The sequence below is a fragment of the Oryzias melastigma genome, linkage group LG4, assembly GCF_002922805.2.
Source record: "Oryzias melastigma strain HK-1 linkage group LG4, ASM292280v2, whole genome shotgun sequence".
Lineage (NCBI taxonomy): Eukaryota > Metazoa > Chordata > Actinopteri > Beloniformes > Adrianichthyidae > Oryzias > Oryzias melastigma.
Genome location: NC_050515.1, coordinates 8,946,307 through 8,972,019, shown reverse-complemented (window position 1 = coordinate 8,972,019; position 25,713 = coordinate 8,946,307). Strand labels below are relative to the sequence as shown.

Genomic DNA, 25,713 nt, shown 5'->3' with positions numbered 1-25,713 from the left:
CAAAAAATAAATGCATCTGTCAAATGACGAACCATCTCACGAAACAATATTTACAGATTCCCGTCCAAAAACCCATTTATTACTTACTGCACAGGGTTTGAAAAGTTTTTGGGGTTGTTCAAGACAAAAATGTGTACTATCAAGAACAAAAACATACTTTGATCCTCAAATCTGACGCTTTTTAAGCAGCAGTTTTGCTATATAAAATTGGTCATTTTTGTGAAAACTTAAAATAAAAATTAACTTAAAAAGGTAAAGTTAAAGTCCGATCAGTGTGTGAAATTTGCTCTCCACATTTGACGTATTGCCTGGGGAGTGGTGAGCTGCAGACACAGCTGCACTTAGGAGACATTTTGTGATTTAAACGCCCCAATCTAACCGCTTAATGCTGAGTGTCTTGGCACTTGGTCCCATTTTTAGAGTCTTTGGTATGACTCGACTGGGATTTGAACTCACGACCTTCCAGTCTCAGGGCGGACACTCTACCAAAAGCCACTGAGCAAAAATGATAATGAAACTAAATTCATATTTTCCGTCAAACTTGTTTGGAACAATCTACAAAAACTGCCATTTCTTATTAGACAAAGACCTTTTAACACAAGTTTTCCTTGATACATTTGTTTAAATAAAATGTCTTCTTCTCAACAATTAGTTACACTTTTAAATGAGTTTGACCAGAAATGTAAAGGATTTTAAATTTATAGAACATGTTTAAAGGTAAAATTCATGTCAAAGGGTAAATTCAAATCATTTCTGCTTGTGTATTCATTTGTTAATAAAAAGTAGTGGAAAATCACCCAAATTATTCCAGTACAGCTTACATTCAAACTAGAATTTACACAAATTCTGTTGATTTATTTATTTACTCAAACATTTCCAATCATTTTTCTATTGAGGCTGTTAATCATGGCAGTGAAAAAAGGTTAAATTGCGTGTAAATATTTGGTGTGCCATCAGTTTTATTGGCATCCCATTACAGCCCTTCCCACTGTTAGATGGGAGTCCTTATTTTAAAAGAGATTTGCATCAAATCTCGGCAGCATTGTCTCCAATACTCTAATTGTAACCATGTCTGCCTTTTTCCAAAAGGTCAGAGATGTGATGGGGTTAGGTTTGGAATACTTCAGCGTGATTAGCAGTGCCGGGGGGAGATATCAAGGCAATCAGGAGAGGGCGGAAGCTCTTATTTTACTTCCTCAGTATCTTATCTTTTGAGCAAAGATCCATTTTTAGTTTTTATAATTTGCAGCTTCATGTGACATTGTTGTTTAGGAGTTCAAGTCTTACTGCATCTTTGTTTAAGCCCTTTGATAAAAGTTAAAACAGAAACATCAAACAGCTGCTGAAGATGTTCTATATGGTGCCTCAAAAACATTGTTTCCCCAAAGGTTTATTAGTCTCTCACTTGTATTCCAAGACATTTTTTTCCCGTTTTCTCCTAATCCCATTTGACTATTGTAGTTTTTGTCTCACTCTGCTGAGAAAAAAAAAAAGTCCTTTGACTTAATATTCATTATGTAGATGATTAATTACTATATAGCCTCAGACTATCAAAAGATAATCAGAGATATGGTATTTTAAATGTATTTAATTAGTGTGCACTTTGAGACCTATGCCTTAGCAAAGCAGAGGCTGAACTTTTTTATGGGTAGAATTTCAATTACACGCTTTCTTCCTAAAATGACGGCTAGAACTATGCACAGAAAAAGTCATTAGGGGTTTTTTCAATTGGTCTCAGGAGGTGCCTGAAATTCCACAGATGAGACAGAAATCAGAGTAACACACTGGCGCCGATCAGGGCACCCATATTTCTCTGCTCTAAAATTAGGGCAATATATCAGGCGGAGCTATCAACACTTATGTCAACAATGTTTCAAAAGAAATATGAGCTATTTTTTGCTCCGTTCTGTTTTTGATGCGTTTGCCAGAATAATGATGGCAGGTCTGTGTCTCATTAGTGTCACTAATTTTATTTTTCGGTATTATTCTCTTTCATAAGCCTGACGAAAACTAAGGATTCATTTCCTGGTCTCAGTGGAATTTGGTAGATAAAGTGATATAATTTATATTGCTCCCCCATGATATGCTTATGCGTGAGCACAGCAGACAGAGCCATCAAAGTGACCATTTAATATGTGGAAAGTGCTGCAGATTCATGAAATATGAGTCACAAAAACAGGCGGCACATTATGATCCCAGCATGAAGCATGTTTTAATTTCTGAATAGTAATTCACCTCCACCAGAACAACTCCAGAATATGGATGTTTTCATCTGTTATCACACATGGAGGTCATTAACGGAGTGACACGCCCCACTTAAGAAACTCTCTGAACACAAATGTGTCTATCTAGTGATATATTTTTAAATTGTTTCACAAAGTCTTGGTAAGATATATATTTTTTCTACAAGATGTGTCCCAACTGGGCTCAACTAAAGCAGCAGAACAAAGTTATTGATCTGTCTTCTGTCAGTGCCATTAGAATATTAATTTCCCTTGATAGAACAAAGAGACTTTGGGGTGTTGATGTAATCATCATAATTTTGGTGCAGCCCAAAAGCGTCCTTCAGCATCTCACTGAATGTCTGATGCTACGTGCGTTCTTGAACCATTGACATATATTATTTTACTGGACATATCAAGGTGTTGACAAATATGCCTCATCAGGCCAAAGAGCCGTCTCCATCACTTCCTGATCGTCTGCCACCATTTTGAAACCCGTCAACAGTGACTGGTCGGAGTCAATCTGAGCCAATCATGAGTGAGTTTGTCCGAAGGCCACACCCCTTCCACTGTAAGCTGCCAATCAAAGGTTGTAGGTGGGGCAAGCAGGTACCACGTCCTTATACTGAGCCATCTGATTGGTCAGTTTATGACCATCTCCGAATTCCCAACCATAGTGTCCTGGATTGTAAAAGTAATTCGAAACCCCATCCTCACTTCTTTTTTTTCTCTCTAAACAATCAATACGACGTTGCCGATTTCTCAAAGTGAAAATTTAAGTCTATTTATGACTACATTGTGTTCTGATTATGAAAATTTAGATAGTTTGGATTGTTTAAGCCCAATGCATTGTGGTCTATATCCTCTAATTTAGTTAGAATCAATGCAAAATGCTTTTTCAAAATTCCTAGGTCATTTAGATTTGTAAATATAGATTCGGATGGCACTACCAAATGGCGAACCCACTATAAAGGGAGTATTGAAGGACTTCGGACATAACCTACAACTTGACTAACTTGAAAAAAAATCATTTTAAAAAATAGTATTAGAAAGAAGGTAGCAGATCAAAATGTTTTGTTCTGACAAATAAAATGACTTTATATTTCTCAATAGAAGTCCATGGGATTTTGACTTTCTTGGAACCAGCAGTTGATTTTTCCAATGATTATGCAGTCTTGAACTTGCATTTAGGTCATGGTGTTCACACTGGACAAGCAGGGAGGGGCTTCTCCTTCGTCTTCTTCTTCTTCTTTTGCTGTTGTTTACTAGTACATACCCTCCACCTACAGTTGAAATTGGTGCAAATCTTACAAATTGTACTTTTCTGTCAAAGCTTTAATCCAATATATGGAAGACTTGGTGTCATATAATTCCGGTCAAACACAAACCGCTAATTTTAATTGCTCCTCCATGATCATTTTTTAAATGATTTAGACTTTTCTGAGTTAAAAATAACTCTATCTATTTGTTACTATCAAATCAGAGTCCCTGATTGGTCAAAGTTTGACCAGGTTAAGTTATTAGTACACGTACAATGTGTGCATGTTTTGTAAGTAGAGCCCGGAAACTGTCTTAAAAATGTGTAGCTAAGCGTGAACGTGTACGCATCGTTGACCAGGCACAAGCAACTTGAGGCCTAATTGGCCGCTATATCTGCATAATTTCCAGATATCTAAGCCTTACTCATGACTAATTACCTGGTTCAGGTGTGACCAACCAATTAGAACATGCCAGAGCAGGGTATATGGGAATGCGGCCCTTCAAAACACATTGCTAAGCATCACTGGAGGCCCTTCTAGAACATTTTTAAATGTGTTACTTCAAAATAACTTTATTTAGAGCCTACACATTCTCATTCCCAAGTTGTCATATATTGACGTTTGGATAAGGACTCCTCGTTGTCACTTTTGTGACATTTTGGGTGTCCCCAACTCGTTGTTTTTTGACATGTTTGGTGTTCCAATTAAATCAGGGGTCCAGTCGTTTTGTCAGACGTAGTTCCAGATCCACGAACCTCGGGATGCAGACAGTACTGGTACCCTAACAAAAAAGCCTAACCCTAGTCTGGTACACATCTAGTACCTTGTCCGGAATGGATACCGGTGAGGTCCACGTCCCGGTACTGGACTGGTACCGGTTTGCAACCTGGAGTTTGGAACAGCCAGCACGTCAGAAAACTATGAATTGGGGATACCTAAAACATTTTTTTTTTTTTTTTTATACCAAAGAGGGATCCTTAACCATGGGTCAAAATGTGACGACTTGGGAATGAGAACGTGTTCTTAGACCAGGATTAGCCCTAAAGACCCACTCTAGTCATTTTGGGCTCTATTTAAAACAGACTCCTAGTGTTTTTTTATTATGATTATGCAGTTTTTTAGCCAAAATAATTTAAAAAAAACTATGTCGTATCTAGGACATCGCTCAATAGAAATTTGCCTCTGAGATGCTGAGTGCTCAGAGCTTGTAGTCTGCCCAATGTATCATTTCTTGTTTGCTCCAGATCCACAACTACTTGAATAAAGAAATACTCATCGAGAGAAAAATACCACAAGAACAAGTTAAAAACACAGTTTTCATTTTTAAACAGGTTGTGAGAAACCCAGAAAAACACCACTGTGTAGTGGTAAAAACCCTAAACATACAGAAGGACCTGTGCATTTTCTTTTCCCAGTTTATGTTAAACCTTGAACTATAAATGTGCAAAAAGGAGTTCGGCATCACTCCAGTTTAAAGTGCGATGCTTGAAAACACACAGCTGCGTTTAACTCCAGCTTTTGTACCGTGTTGACCGATGTTGGCCTGAAGATTTTCAGCATCAAACTGTACACGCTCCCATTCAGGAAATATTGAATACATTCGAGGGACTCAAAAAACTCTGAAACATTATACACAGAAAGGCCGAGGTTTGCTATTACAAACAGATGAAAGAGCTTTTCCTCATAAATGCAGGTCACCATTTCTGTTTTTCTGGGTAATGATGTCTTTGTTAGAAATTAGAGCATTAGTTTGGTGTCTTTATTGGAAGTGTATTTATCTTTTAATTTGTTCTTTTTAATGACAGCTTCTTTGTTTTTATTTTCAGATGCAACAATCGGACCCAGTGTATCGTAATCACGGGTTCAGACGTCTTCCCTGACCCCTGCCCCGGGACGTACAAGTACCTGGAGGTCCAGTATGAGTGTGTGCCCTACAGTAAGTATGATCCCGCTGTCATGAAATGAAAGCACCTCTCCTGCCTTTCCCTCCACTCTTCCATTCTTAGTTTTTCTCTTCCTCTCTGGTCTGTCTCATATCCTGTCCCATTTCTCCTCTGCCTCATCCAGACATCGTGCTCTTTTTGTCTGCAACACCTCCCAGCACCCCGTTCCTCTGTCTCTTCTTCAATATATGTCAAGCAGTGAACTTTCTATGAAATATGACCTGTAAAAGCCTTTGGTCCTCCTCTGCACTCCCCTCATTATTGATGTGCTCCACGTGTTTCCAGCGGATCGGCAAGCCTGGTTATGAGGTAGCAGGAAGGAGGAAGGGCAGATGAAGTCATGCTGACTCTCTGTGATAGCAAGCGGGGCTTAATTCCTCTTGCCTCGCGTGGAGAACTCTCCCAGAGAAGAGCTCACCTTGATGGCTTAATATACAACCATGCAGCAGGTGTTGAAATATGTTGGCAGATGTTCCATTATGTAACGGAACAGATCGGCGTCTCTCATGAGTCAACAAGGCGATATTTCATCTAAAGATATAGTGTGGGCTTTTTGTGTCTGCTCCTCGGATGCTAAAATATTCATCGCCATTCAGCCCCCAAATAATCTTTAAGTTGCCCTTTCTATTAAAAATTCCCCCTTTGTCTTTTTAAGCTGTCATGTTCATTCGCAATTTGTGCTGGAAATTCCCCTCGTAACCTTTACATATTGATTAATGACAAAGAGTTAGATGAATTGCCAGAATCACTAATCAGGTGGAACTGAAATAATTAGTGTTGGAGCGGTAGGGTGATAGTGTTCAGCAGTAGACTCGTATGAGGGATTTGTGCCGTGATGTATTTGCATTTCAGCTGCTGAAGGAAGATAATTAAACAAAAAAAAATGCACATTTATTCCCCAAAACTCTCTAAACTTCACATTTGTTCCACATTTTTCATTACAACTATACCTGACAAGCTGCTCCCCTTAGTGTTGACTCGTACAATGAAGATCATTAGATGTTAAAACTCATTAGAACCTAAAGGTTAACCTCTCTAAGGCTTTGAGGACATGTAATTAAAGATGAAATAAGCAATATTGGAGTTCAAAATATTGAATGAAGACAAATCCTCCAGTCCACGATTCAAACTCTAAACGGCTTGTTATTTTGCTTTTTTTTGTTGCTATTTTTGTTGCTTTATCATTAAGTTAAATATTGATCACGTGTCTTGTTAAGGTATTCCCAACCTTGTTAGAGAGATTAGCTCAGGGTGCACTCAAGTCTAACTACACCTTTGATAGTTGTCTGCATCTATCTAGCACCGTGGAAATGGTTAAAGTTATTGTGGTGGTGCGGAGACTAAATGAACCCCTAAGGGCTCCTCCTTATGAGGTGTTTGAAAGACATTCATGCAGGCGGGTCTGCATTGTGTGATTGCTTAGTAAGCATTCACACTAATGTGACCGTCCTGCTTCTTTTCCGTATGTTTTTCAGCACGTAAAAAGTCAATCACACTTTCAGCAATTTCAGTAATCTTGGTATCAAATCGTTCAACTCGTTCAGAACATTACTGCATGTTTTTTTGGTATGCCTAAACTTTATAGGTTTTAATATTGTGCAAAGTTGCCCCATAGGAAATAAATAAGAAAGTTCTTAAAACAAAAAACTTTGAAACATAAACTTCCGCATACTATCAGCTAGAGACAGTGTTCAAACTTTAAAATGTTTAGTTATTACTAGATTTTTTTTCTTGTTTTTTGGGTAATTCAGAAATTAGTTTTTAATTTAGCAACTTCCTAGCTGTTTAGGGCTAGTATAGATATTTTTCCATTTTTTAAATTTGGAGTTTAGCTAATAAATTAGCATTATGCTAGCTGTTTCGTCAAAATTAGACTTTTCTAAATTCCGATAGGCACATTTAAAAATTTCGCTAATATTTTAGCATTATGCTAGCTGTTTTGTCAAAATTAGACTTTTCAAAATTTTGTTTGGCACGTTTAGAGTTTAGCTAATAAATAAGCACTATGCTAACTGTTTTTGTCAAAATTAGACTTTTCTAAATTTCTTTTGGCACATTTAGAGTTTAGCTAATACATTAGCATTATGCTAGCTGTTTTGGCAAAATTAGACTTTTCTAAATTTTGTTTGGCACATTTAGAGTTTAGCTAATAAATTTGCATTATGCTAACTGTTTTTGTCAAAATTAGACTTTTCAAAATTTCGTTTGGCACATTCAAAAGTTCAGCTAATAAACTAACATTATGCTAGCTGTTTTGTCAAAATTAGACTTTTCTTAATTTGGTTAGGCACATTTATAGTTTAGCTAATATTTTAGCATTATTCTAGCTGTTATGGCAAATTTAGACATTATTTGATTTATCTTAAAAAAATTCGGCGTTCATATAATATTTTGGCAGGCTAACAGATTCAGCGTCTTCAGCTGTTATATTAGCTATCAGTTCTGGCATTCTGGCATTTTCAGTGGCCGTATTCAGCTTCCAGCATTCACACTTGCATTATCGCAGGTAATGCAATAAATCTAGTTTAGTTTACTGAGGAATCATAGGCTATTTTGGAGTTTAGCTATTTAAGCAACAAGCTAACATTAGCGAATATTTAAGCGATGTGCTAGCTTTTTGCCTAAATTGGTATCTACTGAGGTTTTTTTATGCTAATTTGGAGCTTAACTAATATTTTAGCAGTATTATTTTGGCTAATTTGAGGTTGTTATAGGCTAATTTAGGGTTTTGCTTAAATTTTAGGGATACACTGATGTTTTTGACTAATTTATTTTACTGAGGATTTTTAGGCAACTTTATAGTTTAGCAATTTAAGCAACAAGCTAGCTTTTTGGCTAATTTGGAATCGGCTAAGTTTTTTGGGGCTAATTAGAGTTAAACTCAGTTTTAAGCAACATAATATTTTTTTTCAAAATTGGCACATATTAGGGATTTTAAAGCAATTTTAGCACATTTTCTGAAATTTAGGTCAACTTTAGCACTCTTTTATAGTTCTTTAACAAAATTTCCAGTCTCTTAGCAAATTTAACATTTTGCACATAAGCAAATAAATATTTTGCGTTTTCAAAAAAGTAAATTTCGTCACCATTTTCAGCGACTACTTTCAGCAAAAAGCATTCACACTTTGGCAGGTAATGCAACTTTTCTAGTCTCATTAGTTTTACACATGTCTGTAGCGTGATCTTTTTGCTTCTCAAGGTCCATGCCCTACCAGATTAGGACCAAGATCACAGAATCTGTCTTATCGCAACTGCCCTGGTAAGTGCTTGGTGTTCTCCCAGTCTGGTTCCGCCCACGCCAGCCCAATCCGACCTTTCCTACTCAAGCCCTTCCGTCAACCATTACAGTTTTTTTATTTCTTTATACCTACAAGATCCCTTGTGCTGCTTTCCTCTTCCCGTCTCCTTGCTCCCCAAATGTAATCTAAAAACTAATCAATGATTCGTAGAGGAATGCAGAGAGGAGAAATCATCAGGGAAGATTAACTTTTCCACACCAGAACACCACAGTTTCCGTATGAGGTTGTAGATCTCTGCAGTTTTTAGATGCAATAAATCATTTGCCAAATAGTAAGATTTGTGATTAAAGCATTTCAGTGGTCCAGGGGCTTAGGATCCCCTGGATTTGCAGCGACACAAGACTTGAGAGGATGTTTTGCAAGACAACGCATAAAATCCTCATTAAGCTGATCAGCAAACGGAGCACAGACTGTGTCCTCATTTTGACCAATAACTACTTCTCCGCAAAACCTCTCCATCCCCAAGATATCCAACTAGCAGCTTTTTTTGTTTGTTGTTTGTTTATTGCTCCTATAATTAATTTATTCATTAATTAATCCTACTATCTAAACCCTTTATATATTTGTCCATGTAGTTTGGATTTTTTTCTTTTTTTTCGCAAAAAAAAAAAAAGTAAACGCCGTTGCTACAAATTGCCTGCATTTCCACCAATTTCATCCCTTTGGGTTTATAATTTAGTTCTTGTCATGAACTGCCCTCATTAGCAGCATTATCTTCACTCTTGAGCCAAGGATGTAAATTTGTGCCTTTAGTTGGCACTGAGTCACCCTTTGAATTGGCTCCAGTAATTGCTTGAATCAGTCAATGTAAAAGCGGAGATGTTTCTTTATTAAGATTGCTCTCTGTATGCTATTTTGGAACCAAGCGAGATCAGTTTTTTTGCATCGAGTCATTCCAGTGCACATTATGTCCATATTGTTGATGCTTTCATTTTTTAATCACGTGAGTATAGCGAGATTATGAGTATTAGCTCTAGGATGAGTGTTTGGTTCTCCCCGTGTGTTGAGTTTTTTTTCTTCCACTTTATTTTGATTTTTTGTTAGATGCTTGTCTCCATTTTGTTGGCATCTAAGATCCAACATTCGATTTTTAAAGTCGATTTTTGAAGCAGTTTAATTGGATACAGTGTTTTAACCTTTGGTAGCTCATAGTTTAGCATCTGTGGGTTAATGTGGAGTGGATTCATTTCTTTCTTTCTTTCTTGATTCATTATTATTGTTGTATAAAAAAACTAACCAACTGTCTTCCCTTCCTCTTGTGCAATCTGCAGGAACTTTCCTTGGGTATCTGACTCACTCTCCTCATTCAATGACTGATTTCTGATCACACTGATTGCTATGCATTTCTACCACCATCAGGTTTTCTTCTCTGTTCTCCTTTTCTTTCCAGATTTTCCTCACTCCATGTTTCATTGTAGTCCTGTTTTATCTGGTTGAGGGAGCTTCTGAGAACTTTCTATAAACCTTTTTTTTTGTTTGTTTCCTACTGACGTTTGATTTTTTAGTTAGGTCCAGCACAGTTGAATTTTTCTCTTCAGATTGGGGGTTTATTAATCCACGGATCGTCTGGAATTATTTTGTACTTTTTCTTGCCACTGAAGCCTTGATCAGACTGTAGTTCTGTCAGATTTTTTTTCCTCTAAGAGAATTTCTTATCCTATGGTTTCATTCTGACCCTATAGATTGGATGATTTTAATCAGAGAAAACTCAGAAATGATCTGAAGAGGAGATCTAAAATGATGCATATAGTCAGAGCTGTGAAACTTCCATCTTCATCTCCAATCAGCTGCTACACAGATGAAAAAATAAATCTCAAATTAGGTTATTCCGTTATATCTTAAATTTAAGTATTTTATCAAGATAAAATAGGGTATTATTTTTACATATCATACCTTTAGATTTATTTATTCATTTTAAAAAATAGGCTTGGATATCACTGCCTAAAATCTGCTTCTTTATCTATTGCAATAACATGATTTAGTTTAATTAGATTAAGTAATAATATATATAAATTTTACATTTCATGTAAAACCAGAGCTGTTAACTTCATCTAATTTTTAACTTAAATAGTGTGAAATGCTGACAAAATTTAATTCAATATTAAATTGTGAGTTAATTTATTTTTTACATAAAAATAGTTGGTGCAGGAAACATTCTTTGTTTAACATTTATATTGATTTATTTAGTTAAAAAGTATCATAAACAACTTTAATAATTTTGTATTTTTAACTGTAAAAAAACAATTTCAAGCTTAATCACACTTATCAAGGACATTTGCTATAGTACCCCCTCTCAAAAATAAATATAATAACAATAATAATATATTAATAACATTCAATTTTTATTTTATCACAGGCTTTAAGTGTTCCGACACAGTAAGCGTCTGTAGATTTGCGTAAACACACACCGTAGTTTTTGCTAGTATAATTAAAAAAAAATGCAATAAAAATTAGCATAAAATATTATTTATTCTGGAAAAAAAATACCTGAAATAACTTTTTCATTTTTCAAACCCCAGCTCTGTTTTAATTGATTGAAAACATCTTCAAATGCAAAATTTAAGGTTGTGACCTTTTTTTTTCAGGGTCGCAGTGTTAAATGTGCTGCCCAAAAGGCTCCCATTAGACTGTCTTGATCTGATTCATGTCTAACCTGGGCTTCAAATGGACCTTTGAACAAATACATGCACCAATTAGCTACAACAAGGAGCACTTTTCTGTTAAAGTTTGAAATGGGGAAATAGTTTTGTTTCTAATATCTTATTGGATTCTGGGGCTTGTGATTCAGTGGATCAGACTTGATCCAGTGAATCCTTCAAAGGCCCAGAATCTTCAGAGGTCAGAGGCTTGATCAACTCAAGGCTCTCAGATTATGTTGCTGATAAATAATTCCGAAGTAACTTGTGTGATTGTAATGAATCGTATTATTGGGAGGGTTTCTGCTGTAACAGGGTTGTCATGTTAATATCTTTAAATGGGGTCTGCTGTAAGATGGTCAGTTTCCAACAGCAGAAACACTGAATATCAGGTTAGCAAATGTTGTAGCTAATTTGTGCATTTTTAATGTTTGACTTGAAATGATGAGTTTTGTTGACTTTTTCATGCAGTTCTAACCCAAAACTTTCTTTCTTTATCTCTTTTTTTGAAACTTGCTTAAATATTTGGTCAATAAGACCTTTAGTTTGAAACCTTCAAAGCGTATTGTGTTCCAGCACATCTTAGGTAAATCAGTGCAGTCTGTCTGTACAAACCAAATTGACCGTAACATGACCAGACATTTTTGCATGTCTGATGTTTCTCAGATATTCCTTTAACAAAACTGCAATAGAAATATGTTTGGAAATCTGAGGGTCAATGGTTAGATCAGGGGTCTGCAACCTGAGGCTCCAGAGCCACATGTGGCTATTTTATTCCTCCATTGTGGCTCTTTGATAATTAAAAAAATAATAATTAAAGGAGTTGTTGTTTTGATTAATTTGTTTTACTTAAGTTTGGTCATCTGTGTTTAGATTTACATGGATGAAAAGAATAAAAATGTACAAAAATCATAGTTATAGAGAATACAATATGTGACTGTAATTAAATCTGATGCACCAGGAGGATATTATTTTAAATTTGACACAGGATGTATTTTATTTTGAAAGGAACTTGCTGTTAAAAGTGAAACAAATTAATTCAGAAAACTAATTCAATTAGTGTACATATTTTTAGGCTAAATTATATAAATTATTGTCTGAACGCCACAAAAACACATTTTTTTACAAGGTTTTTGTAAACAACAAAGTGGGACTTAACGGCTCTTGTTTGGTTTTGTTCTGTAAGAAGCTAAACCAAATGGCTCTTTCAGCATCAGAAGTTGCAGACCCCTGAGTTGGCCTGGTGCTGTTTATTCTGTTACTTTCCAGCAGGCTCGTAATGGAATCCTGCTGTAAGAACTCATGGAATTATTGAAAGTCGAGTGATTTATTTATGACTACAACAGAGAGTTTGGGTTCTGTCAACAAAGGTTTCATTCTTTCTATTTTGTGTGTTTTTAATGGATTACATTCTTTAGAAATACTTTTTTTTAAATTGTGTTTTTCAGAAAAAGACAGGTGGCAAATTAAAGAAAAAACAGCTATGATGTAGGACTTGTGACAGAGTATTTCCAGAAATATTTCAGTCTGCATTTTTTATATGTTGCGTCTTTGTAATATGTCTGTTTTTCACCTCTTGGAATTTTAAATCTTTTTAGGCCATTTTTGCATTCCTTTACCGCATGAATAGTCATTGCCCTGTGTTAAAACACTTCACAGTCTGCAAAGGTTGGATGTCTAATAGGAAGCATAAAAAGCTTAAAGCACACCTTGTAAATCAGTTTGGGCTGAGATCTCATGAGCTGCAACATGTGATTCACAGTGAAGGGTGTGATGTTTGCAGCTTGGGAAATAAGCTGAACAGTTCACTTTTCACAGAGCTGCTAGGATTAGGTGACTGCTGTTTCCCATAAGCTAAAATCAAGGACATTTTTTTAACATCGATGTTTTAATTTGTAGAAAAACCTCACATACATTTTACAGTAATAAGAGATTAACTGTAATTTGGTGAGATTTACTGTCGACGTCATTACACAAATGTGCGAGGACACGCACACAGATGACACAAAATATGGCAGCAGTGCATTTTGACCTGGGACAAAAGGCCAGCTGGTCATTCACAGAATTACTACAATTGAAATGTATTAGGCTATGAAGCATTAGACCTAATGTGCCAGTGTGCTCTGCAGAGTTAGTCCCTGCAGAGCACAATAACCATAATAAATGAAACAAATGCGCTCAGTTTAGATCTATCTGTGGTATTTATTACTACTTATTGTGTGAATACTTAGTAAACATTAACCTTATAGTGATTCTCTTGCTCCTTTCGATATGTTTTTCAGCACGTAAAAACTCAATCACACTTTTGGCGATTTCAGCTATCCTGGTATCAAACGTTCAGTCTGTTCAGGACATTACTGCTTGCATTTTTGGTATTCATAAATGTTATAGTCTTTGAAATATTGAGCAAAATACGCCCCATAGTAAATCAATGTGAAAGTTTTCAAATTTCAAAATTTTAAGCCGATTAGCAACAAGCCTTTAAATGTATTCATAGGCTTTGTTTTCATCTTTTGTAGTAATTTAGTAGTTTAGCTAATATTTTAGCAACATGCTAAGGATTTTGGCAAATTTGTTATCTACTGAGGTTTTTTGGGCTGAGAGTTTAGCTTCTAATTTGGAAACAGGCTAACTTCTTAGTTCACCAAGGATTTTTAGGCAATTTTGGAGTTTAGCTAGCATTTAAGCAACAAGCTAGCTTTTTAGCTAATTTGGCATCTACTGGGGTTTTTATAGGGGAATTTAAAGTTTAGCTTCTATTTAAGCAACAGGTTAACATTTTTGACTAATTTAGCTTACCAAGTAGTTTTAGGCAATTTTGGAGTTTAGCTAGTAAGCAACAAGCTAGCTTTTTAGCTAATTTGGCATCTACTGGGGTTTTTATAGGGGAATTTAAAGTTTAGCTTATATTTAAGCAACAGGTTAACATTTTTGACTAATTTAGTTTACCGAGTAGTTTTAGGCAATTTTGGAGTTTAGCTAGTAAGTAACAAGCAAGCTTTATAGCTAAGTTGGCGTCTACTAAAGTTTTTTGGGTTAATTTGGAGTTTAGCTCATATTTAAGCAACCATGTTTTGCAAAATTGGTGTGTATCTGAGATTTTTAAGCAATTTTACTACACCATTTTCAGAAATTTAGGTCAACTTCAGCGCTCTTTCATAGTAATTTAGCAAAATCTGCATTTTCAGCAAATCCCTTCAGAAATTTAAGTAAATTGCGTCACCTTCTTCAGCAAAAAGGTTCAGCGACTACTTTCTTAAAAAAGCATTCACACTGGCAATACCAAAGGGAATGCAACTTTTCTGAAAGTGATATCGAGTGTTATCGACCGTTTTCATCTTCCTAAATGGATGACCTTCTATAAAGGGGTCAAGTATTCAGGCATGCATTTCATCTTATAAAAAACCAGAAGGAACACATTTTCCTTAATAATCCTTAAAAAAAAAGTGTCATCTGGAGTATGTTAAAAGAGAAAAAGAAGTTGTACAAAAGAGGAATTGTGTCAGTACAAATGAATCAATGAGATTAAAGGATCACTGTGTCTGTGGGCAAACGTTGTCGGGTCGGTCTGCCAAGTGTTGCTAAAGCAACAGTTTAAATTCCACATGTTTACACACAGGGAGGGTTTTTTTGGGCTCTTTTTGAAACTGGCACCGATTATTTTTGTAAATAAAAATGCGGCTAAAGTGCACCAGATTTAGCAGAATGTGGCTTTGGCTACAAGTGTTGTAGACCTAGTGGGTAATTCCTGATTAAAAAAAAAAATAGAAAACTGATTAAAGCACTCAGAATTTATTGAGCCAAAGATAGCGACATTGAATTGTCTTGCACCTCCCTAGTGCATTCCTGTTTGTAGATGTCATTGTAAATAACGCAAATAACTTTAGTTAGCGCAACTTTATTGTAAATCTTTTTTTCCTATCATCTTAACATATATTTAGCATCAGCAGACTTCTCGGCATCTTCTAAATATACCTAATCATGGTATGAAATCTTAATTACTAATCTCCAGTGCCTGTTTTCTCCTTTTTTTAGTAGTAATTTGTTTTTTTCTTTGATTTGTCACCTGTCTTTATCAAGCTTTATTTAAAAAAAGAAAGAATAAAAACAATATTTTTCATGGTTTGTGGTGATGGATGGATTAAAAAACCCACAAATTTGTACATTGAAGACTTTGAAACATAGAAAGCAAGCATTTAATCAGCAGCCTTTAAGTATATTTGATATCTATAGGATGAATTATTGTGTTCTGTCTAAATTGTTGTGACACACGTCAATAAAAATGTCTTTTATATGAAGAATTTATGCATCAAAACAAATTCAATCAGTAATTCTGCACATTAATGTTTTGTTAGAGAATAAAATCCATCCATCACTGTGATACAAACCAGTGGTGACAGTCAAATTTAGCCGAATAATCATCACCGTGATTGTGAGCCGACCATGTTTCATGTGCTAATCTAACCCCCTTTCTAACTACAGGACCTTAACAGTTCTGTCTCATCTTTTCTCACAACTTTCCTGCTTTATTAGGTGTACCCGTCTTTTTTTCATGTTTCATAACATGTTGCTGCATTTGTGATCATAGCGATGACAGTTAATTCATATTAATCTCTTTTTTTTCCCTTGGACCCCCCTTTCATTCTCTCGTCCAACGCTTAAAATAGAAGTGGAGCAAAAAGGTAAATAACAGACACGATCCAAACCCTAGCTCCTTGTTTTGTGGCATCTGGTTGTAAATTACCTATTTTCCCATGGTGGCCTCTACAAACACATTGCAGACGTTTCCTTTCCGAACACCCCAAATGTCACATTAACAGCCAGTGTAGATCTACAAGGGAAGTAAGACTGGCCGTAAAAAAAGACAGCACAAGCAGCCAAACGATCTAAATGGGGGTGTATTGGCTGCAGTCCATAGGGACATCCTCTTCTCATTCTCCCTTGATGCTTTTGCTACTCAGCAGAATCTCATATTGCCTGGCTTTCAAACCCTTTCCCATAGCATGCCATGGTAACAATGTTTCTTGGCCCTCGTTTCAAGCTATTTCTTTCAACTGTCTTTTCTCCTCTCACCACCTCCACCACTTCTTCTTTCCATTCCTCTCATCTGACCACTTGCTTCTCTTGTCTGTGTTGGTTCCTCCTATACCTCAAAGCAACAACCAAAACACCTCAAGAAAGAAAGAGCTCTTAAATGCTAATGGTTGTAACATTTGCACCCCTCCATAACGACAAGTTTCTCTGGTATAAGACTGTAGAAAGGTGCTGTAACCGAGACACACACACATTTTGCTGATTTCTCTGACTCCTCTCTCATAACCTCTCTCGTCTGTTGCCGAGTGACTTTAGTTGGCTGCATTATTATTTATTTTCGTTTGTTTACAGGACCAATACTTTTTTAAGTTTTGTTTTTATTATGTTCTCCTTTCCTTTGTTTTCTATTCAACAGTTTATGTCTGAGGTGCCAATTTCCTTTGTTTTTCAGACTACTTCATATACTTTGACATTATGCTTAATAACTTTTTGATTGATTCATTTTCTTTCTATGCACAAAACGAAATTCTTACTCAAGCTTGTGAATATTGGCTGTATTTGAAAGTTGTGTTTTGGCCACTCATTAAGATGCGATTGTCCTCACTTTGATTGGACAACCTATAAAACAAAATGAAGACGCTAGGGATTGTACCTGTAATACATTTCTTTTTTTTTAAAGTTTCATACATCACATTTTAATCTTGTCTGTTTCTCATTCTACTCTTCTCCCATTACTAGTTTTTCTTTGTCCCGGGACTCTGAAAGCTGTCGGTGATCCTTCCTTTCTGTTTGAAGCGGAGCAACAAGCTGGGGCCTGGTGTAAAGACCCGTTGCAAGCTGGCGACAAGATCTACTTCATGCCGTGGACTCCTTACAGAACAGACACTCTAATCGAGTATTCCTCCCTGGATGACTTCCAGAATTCTCGACAAACGATCACCTACAAACTACCGCACCGCGTGGACGGGACGGGATTTGTAGTCTATGACGGTGCTGTGTTTTTCAACAAGGAGCGCACGCGCAACATTGTGAAGTTTGACCTCCGAACTCGAATTAAAAGCGGTGAAGCGATCATCAATAATGCCAACTACCACGACACTTCGCCGTACAAGTGGGGAGGTAAAACAGACATTGACCTGGCGGTGGATGAGAACGGGCTTTGGGTGATCTACGCCACAGAGCAGAACAACGGCATGATGGTGATCAGCCAACTCAACCCCTACACGCTACGATTCGAGGCCACGTGGGAGACCACCTACGACAAACGCTCAGCCTCCAATGCCTTCATGGTCTGTGGAGTACTCTATGTGGTCCGCTCCACCTATGAAGACAATGAAAGCGAGGTCAGCAAGAGCCTGATCGATTATATTTACAACACCAAACTAAACCATGGGGAATACGTTGATATCCACTTTCCCAACCAGTACCAGTACATTGCAGCTGTGGATTATAATCCCAGAGATAACCAGCTCTATGTTTGGAATAACTTCTACATTCTGAGATACAACTTGGAGTTTGGCCCACCCGATCCAGCTCATGGTAAGATTGGACATGCAATTCCCATGCAGACAATATTCTCACTTTTCTTTTCTCTCTTTGCCCAAAAGGTGATTTTAGTTGCTGTCAAGTTCACTTTGTTATTCCTTTGGTATCCTCCATCTTTGTGTCAGGTGTCACAGCTGAGTGATTTTTAATTTAGAATCTAATATGTGGTAGATATGTTATGGGAAGCTGGAAACATCTTGTGGGGTGAAGTAAGCGCAGGCTCTCTGGTAAACAACACTTCAAAGCCAGTTGCTGCAGCATAAGGGATCAGTAACTAGGGGATTTGAGGAGGTTTACCATTTCTCTGCTTTCTCTCAGTACCTCGCACTGAGGCTCCAGGGGGCCACTGCTCTGTCTTCTTTCCAGTGTGAGAAGACAGGGAGACAGACGAATATAATCTGGTGTCTGGAAACATACATGCTTGGATAGGTGCAAAGTCTGACCTGGGGCGAAGTTCAATCATCCCCCGACTGATGCTCCGACTCTGAACTTCGTCTGCTAAAACCGGAGGTTTCTAGGATCTTTTGCTCTTTCTACCACGTACAAACGGTAGAAAGATCAATCATCCGGGGTCACGTCAGCCGCATGTGTTTTTAATTTAACACTCAAGAGGTAATGCAGAGTCTGGCCTAGACCTGCGATAGCTCTGGCACTGAGAATATAATAACTCTAATTATTGTAATCCCCTCCACACCCTGAGTCCTCTGTCCTGACTAAATCTCAGCGCAGTCGGTGATGAGCCACAGAGGTCAAGCAACTTTTCCACAGATTACCCTGGAGCTCAATATTTATTAATGTGTTGTTCACTTTGGTATCGATAATACATGGGCTAAGGCGGGTAAATTGGGTTCAGCTAGTAGAGCTGCATTAGTATGAGGCTGTGATGAAAAGTCCAGGATTGCAAGAAGTAAAATGTATATGAATTACTGCAAAATCTAAAATGTTAGTACTTTAGATTAGAACTGGGTTGATAAAATCGATTTGAGTCAATTTTAACTTAACAGATCAATAATCAATTCATAAAAACATGGATTGATTTAGCACATAAAGCTAAAGTGCGCTAGCTCGATGCTAACGTTGAATGAAATTTTCCATAGGACGGCTAATGCTAACGCTTAGTCGACCTAAACACACATTGCTGACAAAATAAACATCTTTATAAACTCACAGGAAGTATTTTTTAAAGTAACTATTAAGTAACTATTTGTGGTCTAAAACACTGTTTTTGCTCATACTGTCTTCTTCTTTTGGAATAAGGTATACTGCCATAACGCAATCGCCACCTAGTGGCCAAAGTGAAACGCCCTCCAGGAGAAGCAGAACAATGTTTACAACAGGGGGTGACAATCTTAATCACGCGAGGGGCCAAAATCCAAAACACACCTTAGGGCCGAATGGGATAAACATTTATTGAAGACTCTAAAACTACAACTTTAACTATTTAACATAATTATGAACTAGATATATAGCATCACCTGTGATAATGCTAGTGTGAATCCTGTAAGCTGAATTTGTCTGCTGAAGATGCTAATGCTGTTAGCTGAAGACGATTAAATTGATAGCTAAAAACATCGAAGCTGATAGCTAATATTTCAGCTACATGCTAGCTGTTTTGGCTAATTTAGGCTTTTTTTCAAGTTTTTAGGCTATTTAGATATTTAGCTATTTAGCTATTTTTTTCAGCTCAAATCATTGAAGCTCATACCCAAAAATGGCTGGAGCTGATAGCTGGCTAGAATATTAGCTAAATGCCAAATTAACCTAAACTCCAAAATGGATTTAAAAACTGGAAAAAAACCTAAATTAGCCAAAACAGCTAGCATGTAGATAAAGTATTAGCTGAACTTCAAAATAGCCTAAAAAAATCTTAGTAAATGCCAAAATAGTCCAAAAAGCTAGCAGACTGCTAATTTTAAAACTTTAAAACTGTAACTTTTTAAAATTATTATGAATAATAAAAAGGCAGGAATATTACTTCAGAATAAATCAACTCAAACCTTAGATAACTTTCAGTATTTTACTCTCCATAAAAATGTTTTTGTCATAATTATACAAGTTAGTAAATAAATACATAAGCGCAAGATAACATCTGGCCATTAATAACAATAAAAGAAATCCGGAGGGCCGAATATAACTACCTGGAGGGCCGGATCTGGCCCCTGGGCCTTGACTTTGATATATGTTACAATGTTAATGATCTGAACATTTTTGTTGGAATTTCTCTTTTATAGAATCTATGTTACATTGTATGATATTAACAATCTCAATATTTCACGAATACATTTTACTGTGAATGAACTGTATCAGATTAATATAAATATATTCAAAACATATAGTAGATTATTAATGTATTTATAAACAAATGTGTCCAAATTTGTAGACTCAAAATTGAATTGAATTGAGAAAGAGTCTAAAAAAATTGGAATCGATTCCAGAAATTATAATTGATACCCAGCTCTATCTACAACGCTTACAGAAAACCATATAACTCATAATAATCAAAGTGTTTATTTTGTATTAAAGCAAAAAGAGAAAAGCAATGTTTCCTTTACAACAGATAAATTATGAGCTAAGACAAATTGATTATTTTTAGCTCTGGAAATATGGATTCAGGCCATTTTTCAGATGGTTTAAATGATTTTTATTTTAATAGCTCCTTAATCTAATAATTTGTGAACATAGAAAACATTCTGCACAGTAATAATACCAGCATCCAACTTCCTTCCCTATTTGTTAGAAATCACAAACTACCTGACGTACTGAGTTTGGTCTTTGGAGCAAACACTTATTTTAATGTCAACAAGAAATCTCTTCTCTTTTCTTGACAAATGAGACAAGAGTCTGGCCCTGCTGCTGACTAATGTATGTGGAGCTTAAGTCGATGAGAGAAAGGGAAAACGGTCCAGGATGATCATCAGGATGTCAATAAACTTGTCCTCCCACTTGGCTGATGTTGACACATAAATGATGGCACTTTTTTCGGCTGTCACCGAACGCCCTCTCCCTGATATCTTGATGCCAGTTTCTTTAGATGCTTCACCGAGCACTGAAACAAACTATCAAGAATGCTTTCTCTTTTGGTAAAAGCGGAATGCTTTTGGAGTGATGATAAAAATGGAAAGACGTTTTAGTCTGTCTCAAAGTCAAATTTACTAAAGCATGCGCAAAGGCTTAGGGCACACACATGTAGAAACTCTATTGATGTCCTTATATACTTTTATGGTAAACACGTTTAAAAATGCAGCTTTAATTGTATTAAAACTTTATTTATTTGAAAGAAACATGTTTTAATGACAGATTTTTTGTTTTTTTTCCTGTTAATGGAGGACATACATTAGGAAAATTAGCATTCTTGCTTTTACTTTTGGTATTCGTACATTTTAAGTTGTTTAAGATTTTATGCAATTTATTAGATTTTTTTAGTCCCATTGAAAATGAATGGGAATTTTTTCAAATTTAAAAAAATTCTGCAATCAAAATATCCAGCGTGTTGAGGACATTCATGCGCATTTAGTGAAATTTTACCCCAATTTTGCATTTTTTTTTCTCGTAATTCTTCAAATATATTTGCACTTTCTGCAAATTATGCAAGTTTTCTATCAAAACGTTTGGTACATTTATGCTTGTACTTTTACTATTCATATCTTTTACGCATTTTAAAATATTTTGCAATTTTTGCGATCTTTTTGACAACAGTCTTTCAATTTTTTTGTGCACTATTAAACCTATGCAATATTTATTTCAAAATGTTTTGCACATTGAGGACATTCATGTTAATACCTTTGGTATTTAAACATTTTAAGCAGTTTTTGCAATTTTTTAAAATTGTTTGCAATTTTCTTGATTTTTCAAGACATTTTTCAAATTCTTCTGCACTTTCTGCACATTATGCAGGTTTGGCATCAAACCATCAGAAAGTTCAGGGCATGATACAGACATTAAGGTTAATTTCCTCAGCATCTTCAACAAACAGCTTCAGCATCTTCACATCCACATTCAGCTAAACGCATTCACATTAGCATTAGCACAGGTAATGCATCTTTTCTAGCTCAAATTGTTGTGAATGAGGAGCAGAAAAAAAATCCAGTTTGAAAAAGGCTGTAAACACAGTGGCAGACCACAAGCTCCTTGCTCTGCTCCATTTGAATCATTGACATGAACAGAGATGGACAAACAAGGCTGTTTCCATTGTTGCCATTTTTCCGTGGTACGGTATCGCCCAATTTTGGACCAGACGGCGTTAGTAAGCAGCGATTGGTCCAAAAATCTGTCAATAAAATCCTTTGAACATTTGAGGTGGGGCCAGTGGGGACTACCCACTATTATCGAGGCATCTGATTGGCCAGTTTATAACTCTAATAATGTGCCACGACAAAAGAAATATCATGAAAAAAAGTTTAATTTAGCAAGAACATGTTAAAAAGAGCGCCCAGAGCAAGAATGGTTATTCTGACAAACAGAATGACTGTTTAATATCTGTTTATTTTTCTAAATGAATCTATTGGAAATGTTAGGGGATGACCAGCCCAGTTCTCTCTATATACTGTCTATGATTTTGGATGCACTTGTAGACGCCTTCATTTTCCACGTCTGAGCTGGCATATCCAAAATTGCTCGCCATTTTTGCAACTTGGTAATGTGGGTTGGGGTGTGAGGGGCTGTAAGCTGGCGGAAGAGGGTGTCTTCTTTCCAGTGTGTCTAAAGGATTCAAGGAGCGTAACTTAAAAGCAAACTAAGAAAAATGTGTAACAAAAACAAAAAGAATGTCTCCATTAAACAAAATTACAACATGCAGGGAGCTCTCAGTAGAAGGGGAAGGGGGGCGGCATTGCTCTGTAACAATCTCGCCCACAACTTTATCTAAGAAAATGTCACCGATTATTTGATTTTGACCTAAAACAGCATAATTATAATGGAAAGACCATTTTGAAAATAGATAATCAGAGTGGTTCTTTAAATAATTGCAACAACACAAAGAAATACCGTTCATTTTAAAAAATTTAAACCTTAAAATGTGTCTAAATTTGTGGTTTGAGAACCCAAATACAGCTGCCAGATATGTAATAGAATATGAATTTAATAAGTAGCCTAAATATTTCAAAGAAACTACGAAAACATCTGGCAGTAACAAGCTCTTAAATAAACTCAGGATAACTATTTAACACAAAGCAGCGGCTTTGATTAGCAAATAAAAGCCAAAACCATTCAAGGCAAGTGAAAATAAACAAGAAAAATCTTAAAAAAAACTTAAACCTCGCAACATTTGTTTGATAAACTCCTTGTGATTTTAAGGTTGAACAGTGCTTTCATTACCAAGGCCCGACTAATGAAACGTTTCAAAGCTCACAACCTTGTTTTGGAAAGCCGGATTGTTCACGCTTCATTCATTACTTGTCCTGAAAGAAGCTGTTTTTTCTTTCACGTTTTCCCCAAGTAAATTTCAAAGCATGCACAGGATGAGTAAGCAGTGTAATTGTTGAGAGAGACATTGATGTACGCGTTTGCCGATGCACAGCGCCGCTTCTCCTCCTCTGTTTTTTCCTAAGTGCCCAGACAAGTACTGTAAATTACTTGATTTGTTTCAACATTAAATGCAAAAAAAAAAAAAAAAAAAACCCATCAAAGGGAAGTTAAGAGAGTGTGTGACAGACAGTTGGGTTCCCGTCAACTCCAATAACATTTCTCATGTAGAGACAAGATCATCTCATGTAGGATTATACAAGAGTGGATGGGCCGCGTCCAGAACTGCAGCTCCTTTGAAAGTGGGCATTAAATGGGTCACTAAGTCCCTTCTGTTGGCTTTGACTAGCAGCCCCATAATCCACTCATTTAACCATGGCTTTGTGCGTGTTTTCCTTTTGCCATATAAGAGCTCATAAAAAAACACTTTTTTTGTTGCTGAGAAAATGACTTAAATGAGGCATTTCCTGACAAATCTCACCAAGGGCCCACTTCTAGACATTTTTTTTTCACCTTCAAACCACTTACCAAAATTTATTTTTGACCAAATTCATGCACAGAAACTCTCTGAGGCTACCTTAATAAGACAATATGTATTTTATTTATCTGCAAAACAGCTCTCTGGACCAAAAGCTGTAAGTGCTGCACAACCCGAGTTAACAACCACACAAATCAACACCCCTCTTGTATCGCTCAAATTTCAATCAAGAAAAGCAAACAAATTTGCCAATGGGTACACAACGCGGCTCAATTTGTTCAAAATTATGAGCTACAGCTGTCTAACATGATCCGCCAATTAGCTTACAAACTCCGCGTGTGGTCAAACACCCCATAGTTTGTATTTTCTGAAAGTGCTTTGCAATGCAAAAATGTTCGGCTCCTACAGTTACATGCGACTCATATGCATAAGCAGACGCCCAAGAGGCCTTTACCTCTCACAGATTTATCAATATACACTTCGCTAATAGGCACCAAAATGATTCCTACCTGACTCCTTCAACACTTACATGGAGGTTGACTTAAGCAACAACTCTCTCCACACCTGAGGACCTCACAAAAGCTCTACAGAAAAAGTATTAACATCAAACTTTATTATTTATGATTGTTATAATCCATATTAGTCCAGATTATTCCCAAAAATGATTTGAAGTTATTATTAAACAGCCTGCATTAGTTTGGCTGAAAAAGCTGTTATTTCACAGCTAATACATTAAGGAAAATATCATTTTTTTAGCCAACATCAATAACTGAAAGCTGATAAATGCCAATATTTGCCCATACCAATATTTAAGATGTTATTTCGCAGCTAATACATTTAGGCCGATATCCATTTTTCCAGCCGATACCGATAGCCGCTATTTCTCTATATTTGCCAACACCGAAATTTAACTGTTTTTTTTTTTTTTTTTTTTTTTTTTTTTTTTACAGCTAATACACTAAAGCTGATATTAATTTTTCCAGCTGATGCCGATAATCGATATTTGCTGATAACAGTATTTAAGTTGTTATTTCGCAGCTAATACATTGAGGCCGATATCAATTTTTCTGGCCGATACCGATAGCCGACATTTGCCTGTGTTTGCCGATACTGATATTTAAGCCATTATTTCTGCTGCTAATACAACGAGGCTGATATCAGTTTTTCTGGCCGATGCTGATAACCGATAGCTGATATTTGCCAATATTTGCTGATAACAGAATTTAAGCTACTACACTAAGGCTAACATCAATTTTTCCAGCCGATACCGATAACCGATTGCCAATATTTGCTGATACCGATATTTAAGTGTCTTGCTTTTTGTTTCTTTATAAGAAATGCAGCTTTTATTTTACCGTACAATCGCATTGTACTTGACCTTTTTCAACGTACAGCAAAGGATCTCTTAGGAAATTTATCACTTTAAAAATATATCTGAAAATATTCAGATTATTTACTGACTATTAGACGTAACTGTAAATCATAAACTTTCCAGAGCCAATGATCAATTAGGAACCAGTATCCATGTCAATAAATAAAGAGTATCTTAAAACAGTCAGAACAACATTGGTGGATTTTTTTAGTATCAGTACGATACCGATACTGGCACCGATATATTGACCCATCCTACGTACTTCAGTCACAATGTTTCTTCTATAGACTCTTGCACTCACAACCTTGTTTTTGTGCTCTACAGCAATCTGTGAAAAAATAAAAAATACAGAAACTCCTTTGAAATATTTAAAAACATCAAGAAAAAGGGAAAAGGAACAAAAGTAACAACCATCAAACTTCCCATAAAAACTAAATAATGCAGACCTGCAGAATGATTCTATGC

The 25,713-nt window shown here is 36.2% G+C and overlaps 1 protein-coding gene across 40 annotated transcripts in view; it reads left to right on the top strand.

Annotated features, from left to right (window-relative positions):
• The window catches only part of adgrl2a (adhesion G protein-coupled receptor L2a), a 222,131-nt gene that overhangs the window by 147,045 nt on the left and 49,373 nt on the right, over positions 1–25,713 (top strand). For 33 of the 40 annotated variants that reach the window (XR_004947738.1, XR_004947739.1, XR_004947735.1 and 30 more), the window contains 3 exons: positions 5,308–5,417; positions 16,027–16,041; positions 17,132–17,932. Coding sequence is in view for 35 of the 40 variants with exons in the window: in XM_024278248.2 (XP_024134016.1) it covers positions 5,308–5,417; positions 16,027–16,041; positions 17,132–17,932 (926 nt within the window). In the remaining 5 variants the exon portion in view is untranslated. The remainder of the gene's footprint in view (positions 1–5,307; positions 5,418–16,026; positions 16,042–17,131; positions 17,933–25,713) is intronic. The other 7 variants (XM_024278275.2, XM_036211503.1, XM_024278273.2 and 4 more) reach the window with 2 other exon arrangements.